The following is a 17,060-nucleotide window of genomic DNA, read 5'->3' on the forward strand; positions in this document are numbered from 1 at the left end:
GATCAAAAATTAGCCTTTCAGTTACGAGGTGATATTTGACTCCTTAAAGTGAATTAAAGGGGAATTAATTTTTTTATTTTTTCTAACTTTTATTAAAAGTATGTTAGCTTTTATGTCACATTTTTTAAAAATTATGTTTTATAAGCTTTTTAACATTAATTAAAACAACAGAATAAGAATAAGTTACCAATCAAATGAAATCAGTATTAACAAACCTTATTCTCATTTCTTCACTGAGTCCAGGCATTTTTCAATTACATATATTATTATTTTAAATTAAAAATATAAATAAACAAAAAATAATAACCCGTTTTTAAGCATTTAAGCACCTTTATCTCCCAAATTCCCATTAGTGTAATGCAAAAAAAGGGGAAAAAAAACAAACAAAAACAAATTCTCAGTTCAGACATTTTTCAGTTACATTTTATTATTTTAAAATAAATAAATAAATAAGCAAAAAATAAGAAAAGCACGTGTATCACCTGAATTATTAATTTTTAAAATACATTTATATATATATATTTTTTTTTTAAATAAAAAATTGAAGCAATTAAAAATTAAGGAATAATTTTTAAGCACTTAAGCACATTTATCTCCTTAATTTTCATTAGTGTAATGCAAAAAAAGAAAAGATTATTATTTCTTAACTGAGTCCAGGCATTTTTTTTAAAGTACATTTATTTTATTATTATTTTTAAATAAAAAATATAAGTATTAAAATTAAAATTAATTTGTACTATAGAGGTGGCACAGAAGAACACAAAAGTGGCTCCGAGGTTGCATGCATGCAATCAAATTCATAAATTCATGTTGAGATTTGTTTTAAATATAAAATTTTGAATATAGACTTATTAAATGATTTAAATAACTGAAAAGATACTTAAATGTAACTAAATCTGCCAGTGGGTGGCGACAAGTCACTGATTTAATTACTGAATCACATCATTCATTTGATTTGTTCGAACGGCAGAAGACCAGATGCAATACTGATTTTGGCAGGCACTAATTTTTTTAAAACCATTTTTAAAATCATTTTTTGTTTTATGGAACCAAACTCTTCATATATTAATTGTGTTTTTCTCCAAGTATTGACCTGGAAGATGTGAGCGAAGGCGATTCCAGAGGGAAAGTCTCTGCTCCAACATCACCGCTGGACCTGGACGAACCGAAGTCTCCAAAAATCCCAGAATTTCCTCTGTCGCTCCTCCAGTCTCAGCAGAAATGTGAAGTATATCCTGATTTGCACAAAATCATACAGGTATGGCTGACACGTGGCATTAGGAATATAGAAACAGCAATTTTAAAACACAACTGTTGTACAAACGCAATATCACATATTCTGTTTGTTTTACAGGATAAGTTCATGGAAATTGGTGCTCAATATTTCAAGACTGTGTCGTCCAATCCACATTATTTCTTTTACTGCCTTCCATCTTCCAAAAAAGAGGTAAGTTGTGCACTGCAAAAAATGCTTTTCTTACTTAGATGTTGTATTGTTTCCAGCCAAAATATCTGAAAGTTCTTAAATCAAGAATGATTTTCTAGACAAGCAAAAATAATTGTCTTATTTTCAGAAGAAACAAGTCAAAATTATGTGCAAAATAAGATGCCAGATTATTAGTAATATCTATATTTATATTAGTTTCATTTGTATAATTTAATTAATACAATAATTGTTAAAAACCAAAAGAATAGTTCTTGTTTTTAATTCACAGTAAATGTTCTTAAATAGTAATATTTATATTTATTGATTTGTTTCATTTGTATAAATTAAATAATACAATAATTTTCAAATAGTAAAATAACAATAATAATATTTTCTGTTGTTAATTTATTGTTTTTAACTCACTGTAAATAGTCTTAAATAGTAGTATTTATATGTATCAATTTGTTTAATTTGTATAATATAAATACAATATTTTTCATAGTAAATTGTATATTAATATGTAATATTACATTTATAAAAATTATTAATACAATATTTTTATATTAATATTAAAATTAATATTTAATATAAAACGTATATAATATTATTTTTATTGTTGTTAAATTATTATTTTTTTAATTCACACTTAAATAGTAGTATTTATATTTATTGATTGGTTTCATTTGTGTAATTTTAAAATTCAATATTTTTTAAATATTAAAGAAATATTATTTTCATTGTTGTTTATTTCTTACTTTTAATTCACAGTAAATTGTCATAAGTAGTAATGTATATATTTATTAAATGGCTTTATTTGTCAAATTTAAATAGTAATACAATAATTTTCAAATAGTAATATAATGATAGTAATAAACATAACAATAGTAATCATTATTATTGTTGTTTTTTATTATTATTATTATTATTGTATACTGAATGGATATTTTCCTCCTTCACTATACAATAATATTAATAATAATAACTATTACTATTATTATTGAATAGATATTTTCCTCATTTATTATCCTTAGCTGATTTTGCTTTGCTTTGTCCTTGAAGGTTATGTAGCAGTAAAAGATACGCTCATTCACAAAAGAGTTTGTTTTAATACCTTGTGTTTTCTTTTTTCTTTTTAAATATACACATTTCAAAAATATTTTATTTTTATTTAATCATCCCCTCTCAAAACCAGATGTAACACTGGGATAGTCTTACATAGACAAACGTGTCTGTCAGATCAGTGCTCATCTTTATAACAGAACTTAAAGATAATAAATGGTCTGTGCGATTGTTTTCCTCTACTATTTTTCACCGTCTGCAGGAGGATTCAGACAGAGAAGGAGAGCGGAGAGCCAGTGAGGACTGTGAAGTGTCTGAAGCTGAACTTGCCACAGAAGATGGTTAGATATCATTTATGACACGCTAAATTTTCCATTTAACACCTGAGTACTGCGTTCTTTCATGTTATTTGTAAAGTTTATGTGAACTTGTTCAAACATGCACATCTATATTTATCCATTCGTATCCACAGAGAACGTGTCGGGCTGCTGTATCGTGACTGAGAGTGACACGGATCTGGAGGTGGAGTATCAGGACTGTGGCAATGGCAAAGCGGAGACCGGAGAACCGGAAGCAGGTGAAGGCGAGTCCCCGTCGGACTCCAACACGGTGAACCAGGACGAGGATTCCTTTAGTATTCTGGACGGAGACTCTCTGCTGGAGGTGGAGGGTCCGCAGCCGGAGATGCCACCTTTGTTTGTGCACCTCACCTGCTCCGTCAACATGAAGAGCTGCCATGGCTCCATGCCCACGCAAACACTGCCAACCTGTCTGGGTGAGACAATGAATACACCACCTGAGGGGTCTGGCATTGACTAAACCTGCTTTATACTCTGTACGGTGTTGCCAGGGTTGTGGTTCTCCAGCATAATTTTGAAAATGCAGTCGGGGGAAAAATTACAGAGTCGTGGGTTGTGTTTTTTTGGGCTGTTTTATAATGTACAGCAGCCAAATAAAAATGAAAATACATCTTTTTACTAATGTGTATTAAACTTAGTATATATATGTGACCCTGGACCACAAAACCAGTCATAAGGTTAAATTTGACAAAACTGAGATTTATACATCATATGAAAGCTCAATAAATAAGCTTTCTATTGATGTATGGTTTGTTAGGATAGGGCAATATTTGGTTGAGATACATCTATTTGAAATCAGAAATCTGAGGATGCAAAAAAATCAAAAAGACTGAGAAAATCACCTTTAAAGTTGTCCAAATTAAGTTCTTAACAATGCATATTACAAATCAAAAATTACATTTTGATATGTTTACAGAAGGAATTTTACAAAAAATCTTCATGGAACATGAACTTTACTTAATTTCTTAATGATTTTTGGCATAAAAGAAAAATCTAAAATTTTGACCCATGCAATGTATTTTTGGCTATTGCTACAAATATACCCCAGCGACTTAAGACTGGTTTTGTGCTCCAGGGTCACATATACCTGGCAACCTAAAGGCGAAGTTTGCTTCCAGAACAAAAAGTTACAAATAATTTACTCACCCACTTGACATCCAAGATGTTTGTCGTAAAGAAGTTGTTTCTTGAGGGAAAAAAAATCACAGATTATATCTATATAATAGATGTCAATGGTGCTCCCAAGTGTGAACGGCCAAAATACAGTTTAAATGCAGCTTCAAATGGCTCCCAGCCGAGGAAGAAGGGTCTTATCTAGCGAAACGATCTGTCATTTTTGAAACAAATTGACAATTTATGTTGTTTTTAACCTCAAACGCTCATGTTGTCTAATGGTTTTTTTCCCTGGCCAACAGTTAGGCTATATCAAAAAACTGTCATCTCATTTTCTTCCCCAACTTCAAAATTTCTCTAATCGCTGCAGAAGTACCGACCCAAAGTGAATATACAAAGAAGATCAAATGGCCTTTACAAAAAAAGAGTAAAACAGTGATCTAGGGCGATTTTGACGTTGAATAAGAAAACGGGACGGGAGTTTTTCAACATGCCCTAACTGTATTGACTGTTTTGATCTGGAAAAACTTGAGGTTAAAAAGTATATAAATTGTCAATTTGTTCCAAAAATAACTGATAGTTTTGCTAAATAAGACCCTTCTTCCTCGGCTGGGATCGTTTAGAGCCATTTGAAGCTGCATTTAAACTTGGGAGCCCTATTGAAATCCATTATATGGAAATAATTCCTGAAATGTTTTCCTCAAGAAACATAATTCCTTATTGACTGAAGAAAGAAAGACATGAACATCTTGGATGGCAAGGGGGTCAGCGAATTATCTGTAAATTTTTGTTCTGGAAGTGGACTTCCCCTTTAAGAATGGAGAGGCGGATCACAAACTAGTATTAGATGTTAAGGCAGAAATAAACCCGACAACAGCCAGTCAAAGCATGTCGCTTATAAGTCTGCATGTTCTGCTTGTCTCCATTTAAATAGCATAGTTTTGTCTACTACATGAACTCATGCTGCCTTCATGTGCTATCGTAATTATGGTAAATACCAAAATCCGACATCGAAATTGCACATGAACACCCACTCACGTTGTAATTTCCACTGGAAAGCTCGAAAATTTTTATGATACCCGAGTTGCCGAGATGGGATAAACTTTGACCTTTCAACATGGCGGACAGTAACGAAACCATAATGAATGGTAAACATTGCATGATGTTAAAAGTAAAAAAACTTATATAGGCTATATAAAATATATATAGGCTTATATAAAAACGTATATATAGGCTAGCTAAAATAACCATTAGTAAGTATTGTCTTTAAAACAACTCTACTATTCATGATCAATAAGATACAGCCTATAATTTACCGTTTGTGTTTTGATGCATCCTGTAGCAGATGCATTAGGGAGTTTATAACCGTTTTAAAACTTTTACCTAAGTAGCATGTGAGGACAAATTCCGAGTTCGCCATGTTTCTCTTCACTACGACAACAAAAGCACCTGAATATGACACACTGGTAATTTCCACTTCACAAGTGGAAAGCATCATCTTTCCCATATCACATGAAGGCAGCATCAATCACACATGGGTTAGCTCACAGTGATTTCTGCGTTTGAGTCACACTTTATGAACATTATCTCCAGAGCATGAATAAATAAGCTTTCCATTGATGTATGGTTTGTTAGGATAGGGCAAAATTTGGTTGAGAAACAACTATTTGAAATCTGAGGGTGCAAAAAAAATCTAAATATTGAGAAAATTGCCTTTAAAGTTGTCCAAATGCAGTTCTTGGCAATGCATGTTACTAATCAAAAATTAAGTTTTGATATATTTACAGTAGAAAATGTACAAATTTTCTTCATTGAACATGATTTTTACTTAATATCCTAAAGATTTTTGGCATAAAAAATGATAATTTTTATGAGTACAGTTGTGGCCAAAAGTTTTGAGAATTACATAAATTTTGGAAATTGGAAAAGTTGCTGCTTAAGTTTTTATAATAGCAATTTGCATATACTCCAGAATGTTATGAAGAGTGATCAGATGAATTGCATAGTCCTTCTTTGCCATGAAAATTAACTTAATCCCCAAAAGAACTTTCCACTGCATTGTTAAGAAGGCTTCAGGGTGTCCAAGAAAGTCCAGCAAGCACCAGGATCGTCTCCTAAAGAGGATTGAGCTGCGGGATCGGAGTGCCACCAGTGCAGAGCTTGCTCAGGAATGGCAGCAGGCAGGTGTGAGCGCATCTGGACGCACAGTGAGGCCAAGACTTTTGGAAGATGGCCTGGTGTCAAGAAGGGCAGCAAAGAAGCCACTTCTCTCCAAAAAAAAAAAAAACATCAGGGACAGATTGATCTTCTGCAAAAAGTATGGCGAATGGACTGCTGAGGACTGGGGCAAAGTCATATTCTCCGATGAAGCCTCTTTCCGATTGTTTGGGGCATCTGGAAAAAGGTTTGTCCGGAGAAGAAAAGGTGAGCGCTAGCATCAGTCCTGTGTCATGCCAACAGTAAAGCATCCTGAGACCATTCATGTGTGGGGTTGCTTCTCATCCAAGAGAGTGGGCTCACTGACAATTTAGCCCAAAAACACAGCCATGAATAAAGAATGGTACCAAAACACCCTCCAACAGCAACTTCTTCCAACAATCCAACAACAGTTTGGTGAAGAACAATGCATTTTCCAGCACGATGGAGCACCGTGCCATAAGGCAAAAGTGATAACTAAGTGGCTCAGGGACCAAAACGTTGAAATTTTGGGTCCATGGCCTGGAAACTCCCCAGATCTTAATCCCATTGAGAACTTGTGGTCAATCCTCAAGAGGCGGGTGGACAAACAAAAACCCACTAATTCTGACAAACTCCAAGAAGTGTTTATGAAAGAATGGGTTGCTATCAGTCAGGATTTGGCCCAGAAGTTGATTGAGAGCATGCCCAGTCCAATTGCAGAGGTCCTGAACAAGAAGGGCCAACACTGCAAATACTGACTCTTTGCATAAATGTCATGTAATTGTCGATAAAAGCCTTTGAAACGTATGAAGTGCTTGTAATTATATTTCAGTACATCACAGAAACAGCTGAAACAAAGATCTAAAAGCAGTTTAGCAGCAAACTTTGTGAAAACTAATATTTGTGTCAAAACTTTTGGCCACGACTATACAATGTTTTGTTGGCCATTGCTATAAATATACCCCTGCTACTTAAGACTGGTTTTGTGGTCCAGAGTCATATATATGTTTGTTTGTTTTTTTGCAGGTGAAGTCATTACCTGTCTTGAGAACGCTGAGAGTCTCCAGTCGGTGGATCTGAACGAGTTGTCTGTCACTCTTGATATCTTCGTGCTCACGTTACCTCTGGAGATCGAGGTCATGGCTCCTGACTTCCGCCACAACAGGTCAGTGATTGTGAAGCGTCCTAGATTTAGGAAAGAAACAAACAGCTAGAGACTGATTGCTGGTGTTCATGTGTTGTAGGTACACGTCTGAGAGCAGCGTGTCTCTGAACCGTTCTCCTGGACAGCCCTCATCGTATCGCTCTGACGAGGAGCTCATGGCTAATCTGGACGGCCTGCGCGGGGTCGGTGTGGAAAGGTGAGCGCTCGGAGCTCAACAGACATCATCTGTTGCCAAATATCTGGAGTATTAACTCTTTATTTTGTCATCTCCTGCAGCATGTCTGGAGATCCACTGTCTAAACTTCCTATTCCGCACAAAATGGCTGTTTTAGCCACCATGGATGAGGTGAGAGTGCAGAGATTTAAAGGAAAATAAATGCGATCTTATGTTTTTATTAATGATGAAATGTTAAAATAATTAATAATAATATTTAATATTATTACTTATAATAATGATTATAATTAATGATAATAATAATTAATATATTTTTTTTTTTTTAGATTTTATTTTCTTAAACAATTATTGGTAAGACTTCACACTAAGGTCCCATTAGTAATGTATTAAAAAAAACTAAATTAAATTAACTTAAACATTTAACTCACAATGAGCAACACATTTATAATAGTATTTATTCATTTTTGTAAAAATTTGTTAATAAAAATAGCACTATTTATTGTTAATTAATGTTAGCTCAATTCAATAAATGATTATTACCAGATTCGACTTTTGATTTTAACAGTGTATTGATAAATGTTAAAATTAACTATAATGAATAAATTATTATAATAGAGTATAAAGTTACACTGTTAATGTTAACTAATGTTTAAAAATGGATAATTATTGTAAAGTGGCACTTAATTATTTATCATTATCGTATCATTATCATTAAGTTTTCCACACTTCCAAGCACAATATATGAAATGTGCATTAAAGTTCAGTCTGCTTATTATTGCAAAATGTTCAGCTTTGCATCACATGAATAAATTATATTTTAAAATATATAAAAAAAAAAAAAACTTATTTTGAATTGCAAAAATATATCATCATTTTACTTTTTTCTATATTTTTGATCGAATAAATGGAGACTTTTTTAAAAAACATAAGAAAACGTACTGATCCCAAACTTTTGAGCGGCAGTGTATATACTATATAATGTCTCTGATCTGTTTCAGATCCGTTGGCTGTTGGAGGATGAGATGGTCTCCGCTCTGCGCCACTCGTCCGTAATCAACTCCTCCACGCTGCAGAAAGTGTCTGCGCACGTGTGCCGTTCCAGCGGCCGCCCGCAGTGCCACTGTGAGGTCGTTCCCCTGCAGTTCGTGTTTGGTCCCGAGCAGTCGCTGGAAAAGTTTCAAGAGGTTTGAACTCATGCGATGACCTCTATTATTGGTGATAAGACTTTCCAGGAAAGGTCAGGAACGAGATTATGTTCTACCCCGCTGTTTAATAACACGCCTCTGCTTCCTCACTGCAGGAGTTCAAGAGGTTATCGCTTCCTGGTTACCTGCTGAACGCGGAGCAGCACAACTTCCACTACGTCTCTCTGAGTCGGCAGCAGTCTCACAGACTCCAGGCTGCGAGACAGCTGTCTAACGTCGCTGCTCAGTACTCGACTGCCGCTGGAACGGCGTCTCAGCAAACCAGTCTCTGTGCTGAGGTGGAAGACGGAGCCAGAGCTTCAGCAAACATTTGCACATCAGACAAAGGTCCAGACAGAGAAGTGGAGTCCAAGAAAAAAGAGCCAGACACTGAGGTGATTATCAAAAACCTTTTAAAGATGCCTTTTAATGGTGGAGTTATCACCTTAACTTTTAAAATTTAGTGTGATTTAAACAAAATCTTAAGTAGCACGGGTATATTTGTAGCAGTAGCCAAAAATACATTGTATGGGTCAAAATTATTGATTGTTCTTTTATGCCAAAAATCATCAGGATATTAAGTAAAGATCATGTTCCATGAAGATATTTTGTAAATTTCCTACCATAAATATATCAACACTTAATTTATGATTAGTAATTGCATGGCTAAGAACTTAGTTTTGACAACTTTAAAGGCAGTTTTCTCAATATTTTGATGTAAAGCTTATTAATTCAGCTTTCAAATGATGTATAAATGATTTATTTTTATTGACCCTTATTTTTAAAAAATAAGGGTCACACATGTGTAACACAAATTCAGACTTACAATTGATTTCTATTGAACTTTACATTAACATGTCAAGGTTTCATTTTGAAATATTTTTACTATTTAAAAATAACTGTTTTCTATTTTAATATACTTTAAAATATAATTTATTCCTGTGATTTCAAAGCTGAATTTTTAGCATCATTACTCCAGTCACATGATCCTTCCGAAATCATTCTTATATTCTGATTTGCTGCTATGTTGAAAACAGCGGAGTATACTTTTTTTTTCAGGTTTCTTTGACGAATAAAAAGTTCAGAAGACCAGCATTTATCTGAAATAGAAACCTTTGGTATCATTATAAATGTCTTTATCATCACTTTTGATCAATTTAAAGCATCCTTGCTCAATAAAAATATTAATTTCTATAGTTCCTTTCCCCCCAAAAAATTATTCTAAAATTATACTCCCTCCAAGCTTTTAATTGGTATAGTGTATAATGTTACAAAAGATTTTTATTTCAGATAAATGCTGATTTTTGGATCTTTCTATTCATCAAAGAATCCTGAAAAAATGAGAATGATTTCTGAAGGATCATGTGCCACTGAAACTGCAATAATGATGCTGAAAATTCAGCTTTTGATCACAGGAATAAATTACATTTTACATTACATTCACATAGAAAACCGTTATTTGAGATTGAAAAAATATTTCACAGTATTGCTATTTTTACTGTATCAAATAAATGCAGCCTTGGTGACCAGAAGAGACCATTATAAACTGACTCAAAACTTAAAGGTGCCATAGAATGCATTGAAACAATATTTTAAATTGTTCTCTGATATCTACATAGAAGGTATATGGCATAGGAAAGGACAAAAAATCAGCAGAAACGGTTTTACAGGTCCATTTACAACCCTCGGATTTGTCCCTAGAATGAAATGCTCTGTTATTGCCATATTTGGAAGGTTCCTGCATAATAATGAGAAGCTCTGCTCTGATTGGCTGTCTTACAGAGCGGCTTGCTCACACAGCTGTAGGGAAAAACATGGAGGAAATATATATTTAATTACGGCCGCTTCATTTATTTAACTCTAGCCGCTTTTAATATGCGGGTTGTTGAATCTGCTGTTTTGAATCCGCAACATTTTTTTTCTCTCACTACTGTGAACACATGTGCTCTGTGTAACGCTATACTGCAGCGAACTAGTATAATATAAGAATAACTTACCACACAAGTTTTGATGCTTTAGTGATGCTCAGGATCTGTAAATCATTGGCCATCATCAGTGCAGTCATCTCTCCGTTTATGTGGTAAGTAAAATCTTATGTACAGGCTACCACTAGCATTAAGCTAACCATGTCCCTTCAGTGGTTTTACTGATGTACTGACGTTACTGATGATTTGGCTATGCAAATGTTGGGGGCGTAACTATTACGCCTCTGGACTGTTGCGAAACGGTCGGTGTTGTGTTGGAATTTGCCCTTTTTTCAGTCGTCTTTTGCAAACACTTAATTTGTATAAGAAGTAGGGAACGATGGTGTTTAAGACTCACGGTATGTTATGTCCATGTACTGAACTGTTATTATTCAACCATGCCAAGGTAAATTCAGTTTTCCATTCTATGGCACCTTTAAATGACCTCATTTAGAAATGGAAATGAATGCGTTCAATGAGCATGAAGCATATTTTAAAGGAACACTCCACTTTTTTTGGAACACTTTTTTTTTTGGCTCATTCTCCAACTCCCCCCGAGTTAATAAGTTGGGTTTTACCGTTTTGAAATCCATTCAGCCGTTCTCCTGTTCTGGCAATATCACTTTTAGCATAGCTTAGCATAGATCATTGAATCCTATTAGACCAATAGCATCGCGTTCAAAAATGACCAAGGACTTTCCATATTTGTTGTATTTAAAACTTGACTCTTCTGTAGTTATATCGTGTGCTAAGACCAGTCGAAATGCAAAGCTGCGAGTTTCTAGGCCGATAAGATTAGGAACTACACTCCCATTTCGGCGCAATAGTCAAGGAAGTTTTATCAGAAGTATTATCAGAAATGAGTTCCCAGCGAGTTTAGCATTTGCACATGTGGTGCGTGATATTACTGCTCCTGCTTCGGCCTTATTACGGCAGCAAACTTCCTTGACTATTACGCCGAAATGGGAGTGTAGTTCCTAATCTTATCAGCCTAGAAACTCGCAGCTTTGCATTTCCACCAGTCTTAGTACACGATATAACTACAGAAGAGTCAAGTTTTAAATAGGACAAATATCGAAACTCATTGGTCATTTTTGAACTCGATGCTATTGGTCTAATAGAATTCAATGATCTGTGCTAAGCTATGCTAAAAGTGATATCGCCAGAACAGGAGAACGGCTGAATGGATTCCAAAACGGTAAAACTCAACTTATTAACTCGGGGGGGGGAGTTGGAGAATGAGCCTATTTCCAAAAAAAAGTGGAGTGTTCCTTTAAAATGTATGGTATCAGTTGAAATTATTCAGTGATTGATTGAGAGTCATATTATAATATTGTCTATTTGTGACCCTGGACCACAAAACCAGTCATAAGGTTAAATTTTACAAAACTGAGATGTATACATCATATGAAAGCTCAATAAATAAGCTTTCTGTTGATATATGGTTTGTTAGGATCGGAAAATATGTGGCCGAGATACATCTATTTGAAAATCTAGAATCTGAGGGTGCAAAAAAATCAAAATACTGAGAAAATCACCTTTAAACTTCTCCAAATTAGGTTCTTAACAATGCATATTACTAATCAAAAATTACATTTTGGTATATTTATAGTAGGAATTTTACAAAAAATCTTCATGGAACATGATCTTTACTTAATTTCCTAATGATTTTTGGCATAAAAGGAAAATCAATAATTTTGACCCATACAATGATATTTTTGGCTATTGCTACATATATACCCCAGCGACTTAAGACTGGTTTTGTGGTCCAGGGTCACATTTGTTGTTCTCCTCTTCATGTGAAACATGATTCATGTGTTTTATGTTACCGCAGCAGGTGGAGTGTGGAGAAACGCAGAGGGTTGATGAGGACACACGGCCTACAGCAGCTGATTCAGCCAGCGAGTCTCCATCCGAGACCTCTGACCCCGGGCAACTCAAACCGGCCGAAGCGGAGGAGACTCGACCTCAGAGTGCTGTCAGCGCCGCTGGTCACCTGCAGGCGGGCAGCAGCAGCACAGAGCGCTCATCTGATCACACGTCTCCTTCCAAAACCCCCTCCGCTGCCAGCCTGGCCGAGTCGGTGCAGTCCACCACACACAGTGAGTGTCACGAGAAACCAGCGTCATCTGAGTTTACTGAGATCCTGGTGGTGTAGTTAAAGGAGAGGTTCACTTCCAAAACAAAAATATACAGATAATGTACTCACCCCCTTGTCATCCAAGAGGTTCATGTTTTTCTTTGGAAAACATTTCAGGATTTTCCTCCATGAAGTGGACTTTTATGGTGCCCCTGAGTTTGAACTGCCAAAATGCAGATAAATGCGGCTACAAACGAGTGTCGTATCTAGCAAAACGATTGGTTATTTTGTTTTTAAAAATGACTAAATATTCTAACTAGGGCTGTCAAATGATTAAAATTTTTAATCAGATTAATCAGACTTTTCAGTGGATTAATCATGATTAATCACTATTTGCAACGACACCTGAATCCTAACCATTTTTTTTTCTGAAATGCATACCAAAATATAAATAACAGGACACAGATTCATAATTTTCACATTTTCATATTATGCCAGGGCCCGCATCGGGCCTGTTTTAGGCTACTCCTTATTTTTTATATTTTAGACATCCATCAATTATGTCGCGCTGGTGGAAACAACACCAGACTTTCGCTTTTACTTTCGACAACGGCTCGGATGGCGCAACTGGAAGAGATCCGCGTTTAATCGCACGCAGTAGGCTGAAACTTGCCACAAAATACCGGCAAAAATAAATAATAAATGTGTCGGGGAAAGAGTAAAGACATATCTGAATTATTAATTAATAAAGTGTATTCAATGTGAGTCAATGTGAGTCAATGTCGCAAAGATCCTGCAATCTCATTTTTGGACGCGCCTTGAGAGAGAAATTTATCGTTAAGGATTACATATTAAACAAGTTTTTGTTTTCAATTTGTTTTATTTCGTTAAGTAATAATTTAAAACTTTCTATAGATATGTTTATCATGTCTGTGAGGCATGCATTTCGCTTTATTTTTGTTAAGCACTCCTGTTCAAGAACGAGACGACAGAAAGCGCATCATTTTTGTTTTCTTTATTTTATAAAAACACTGCAATGTTTTTTGGTGTATTACTTTTTCCTTTGTGAGCAAAAATGACGGATCATTTTAAATTGCTTCCACTGAAAAAATGCAAATGATTGAGCTGGTGCCTCGATGACCTGCAAAGCGGCTTTATGTATCTTCCACTCTCCACTCTGTCACTGTGTCAGTCACCGCTCTTTCGAGAATGAACCCAGCATAACTATGCAGATTTAATTCCCAAAACATAAGAAAAACAAAAGTTTCATACAAATTCTGAATGGATTATGGCATGGAAAGTGCAAAGCGCGCTCCCTTTATTATCACTAAAAGCGTCACAAATCTTAGTTCATAGAGATCTCACAACGTTCCGTTATAATCAATAAAGCTTTCTAAACTACACAATGAATCTTTTATTTACATCGCGTCTACACTTAGTCAGGAGATGAACAACGCTGGATTGTTTGCCAGATCTTCAATTGGTTTGCTTTCGTTTGAGGGTATATAGCACCGTCTACCCCAGTAGAACCGGGCCTAAGCTTGGCTAACCACTCCAGTTGCAGAGGGGCTGTCGCCCAGGCTTGTACTTGTTAACTGTATACCATCATCATTCTTTTTATATTTGAATTCGTCCATAGGCTCACCTTGCTCCATCTCGCCTCTAGCTCCCCAACCACTTTCCTGACAAATAATTTGTCACTCTGCGCATGCGTGAAATGCGTTAAAAAATTTGACGTAATTAACAACAACAAAATAATTAACGCCGTTAACGCGTTATTTTTGACAGCCCTAATTCTAACATATGTCTTTAAATTTGTGTTTTGAGCCATTATGCTTTGACACAGTATCTGTCAAATGAAAACTGAAAGTACAGTATGGCCCTTCATAAAGTCTTTTCCTGCTGCAAGTTTCAAAGCAAAGGGTGCACCTCATTCAGGCGATCCGCTCGTGATCCGGTGTTTTCCATGCCTCAGAACGGCTCTGATCGCATTGAATGAATGCGGTGAACTCGTTTATTGCATGTGCTGTAAGTTTAGTGCATGTTTGAGAACATGACACACACCAGTTATGCTTTATTTTTATGGCAAATGATTACAGCCTTTCACTAGATTTGTAGTGAGACACATTTTTGTAAGCCTGTTTTTCCCTGAAGCTGGAATTTTGCTTACAAAATAAAAGCTCTACTGCCATTTCCATCAAAATAAAAGCTTAAAAGTGTGATGAATTGTTGACAGCTAGTGGTTTAAATGAGTAACGTTACTGCAGTCCAAATTCTAAATATCTTATTCAAGTGTAGAAATTAGGAAAGAAGTATTGTAATTTCCCTCCTGTAGTGTAAAGCAAAAATAATATATTAATATAAAATGTTAATGTTCATTTTTTTGCAGTGCAATTGTTTTACAACATATGGCTATTGCTGTCGTTGTTGTTGTTGTTGTTGTTATTATTATTATTATATTCTAATTTGTTTGGGTTCCTAAAACACCAGTGTGAATGTAATTTAAACTAAGACAAAATACTACAAAAAAAAGAAGTGTTGAGTCCCCTTTAAATTTCAGGTTCAAGTCAATTCACTGACTTTTCTGACTTATGTTTTCTTAATTAAGAACATGGATTGGAGCTCTTATTTTGACCTCTCAAAGTGCATTAGATAAAAAAAAGTACACATTTTAATGAAAGAAATGTAGCATTCCTTCACTTCTCACCAACCGATCATCTGCAGTGAATGGGTGCCGTCAGAATTAAAGTCCAAACACCTGATAAAATCATCACAATAATCCACAAGTAATCCACACCAATCCAGTCCATCAATTAATGTCTTGTGAAGTGAAAAGCTGTGTTTTGCAAGAAAAAAATTCATCACCACGACGTTTTTAACTTCAAACCATTGTTTGAGTCCTTTATCTGTAATATTGCTTTCTCCAGTGAAAAAGTGGTCTGGTCGGAATCAGGAGAGAAATCTGCACAAATCAAGCACCGTTAACAAGCTAAAACAGCTCTAAACAAATATGTAGGTGGATTTTTGATGGACCTTTTGCCTGGAAGAAGCATTATTATGCACTATGGACTTATGGAAACAATAATTTCAAGTTAGAAACGTGTTAATGATGGATTTGTTTTTTTACAAACATGCATCTTTTCGCTTTATAAGATGTTATTGACAGTGGTGTGGATTACTTGTGGATTATTGTGATGTTTTTATCAGCTGTTTGGACTCTCATTCTGACGGCACCCATTCACTGCAGAGGATCCATTGATAAGTACGTGATGGAATTCTGTATTTCTCTAAATCTGATGAAGGACATCTTCACCTTGGATGGCCTGAGGATGAGTACATTCTCAACAGATTTTTATTTTTGGGTGAACTATTCCTTTAAAACAAAGATTAATGACATGGTTGCATATGTCACACGATCTTTCTTTTTTTCTTCCTTTCTTTCATCTTCTTTATCATAAGATTGTAAGACAGATTTTTTTTTTTTTTTTTTTTTTGTACAATGCCTGCCTATTTTGGATTATTTCCAAATTGTTTCCACATGCCAACTTTTGTTAATTTGTTTGTTTAGTTAGACTTTAGCAATAAAGTTTATACTATTCACTCTAAGCGGCTTTGATTCCTGTTGCTTTCAGGCAGCGGGAAACTGCGGCCCAGTCGGGTTCAGAGCGTCGTCTCCAGTCAGGGCAGCCTGGACTCAGACATGCTGGGTGAGGCTTCACACAACACACAGCATGCTAAAACATCACAGTGAGAGTTCATCATGGTCCCCCTGCACTCTGCTGTGTGTGTTTCAGGTTATGATGGCGGCAGCAGTGATTCTGAGTGTGACGGACCCACTATGAATGAGCAGGAGAGACAGACGCCGCTCATGCCTGATTTCTGGCTCATCATCAGAATTCATCAGGACAGAGTGGAGGTTTTCTCTCATGCCAGGTAATGCTGCAGAGACACGCTCAAGTCATGAAATTCACATCAGAAAGTGCCAAATGCAAGCTGAAATCAGCAAGTTAAAGAATTGGGTGGTAGACCTTTTAAAGGCTGGATTAACATGACAATGTAAGAATGATGGTTTGACAGTCTTTCTCTTTTACTCACACTATTATTTATAGTCATATTTGGTGTTTTCCATTTATTAAAAATCAGTAAAGTTTCATAGTTTGGTGGCATGTTTGGGAAGGTGTGGTATTGCTTTTGTAAAAGATTTTTTAAAATAAAATTATAAAAAGTATTGAGTATTTAAATTTAAAATTTAGGAAATTAGTTTTTCAAAATTATATTTTAAAATTATTATTATTATGTATTTTTTTGTAAATAAAACTTTTACATTTAATTTTTGAATATTATATAATGTATAATG

The 17,060-nt window shown here is 35.1% G+C and overlaps 1 protein-coding gene across 1 annotated transcript in view; it reads left to right on the forward strand.

The window, feature by feature from the left end:
- The window catches only part of szt2 (SZT2 subunit of KICSTOR complex), a 133,543-nt gene that overhangs the window by 38,739 nt on the left and 77,744 nt on the right, over positions 1–17,060 (forward strand). Inside the window, 12 exon segments of the mRNA XM_073851768.1 lie at positions 1,087–1,258; positions 1,355–1,447; positions 2,751–2,826; positions 2,958–3,260; positions 7,162–7,300; positions 7,380–7,496; positions 7,577–7,646; positions 8,474–8,659; positions 8,776–9,054; positions 12,458–12,725; positions 16,336–16,410; positions 16,498–16,636. Of these exon segments, the coding sequence (XP_073707869.1) occupies positions 1,087–1,258; positions 1,355–1,447; positions 2,751–2,826; positions 2,958–3,260; positions 7,162–7,300; positions 7,380–7,496; positions 7,577–7,646; positions 8,474–8,659; positions 8,776–9,054; positions 12,458–12,725; positions 16,336–16,410; positions 16,498–16,636 (1,917 nt within the window).

Source organism: Garra rufa, chromosome 12, assembly GCF_049309525.1.
Source record: "Garra rufa chromosome 12, GarRuf1.0, whole genome shotgun sequence".
NCBI classification, from domain to species: Eukaryota; Metazoa; Chordata; class Actinopteri; order Cypriniformes; family Cyprinidae; genus Garra; species Garra rufa.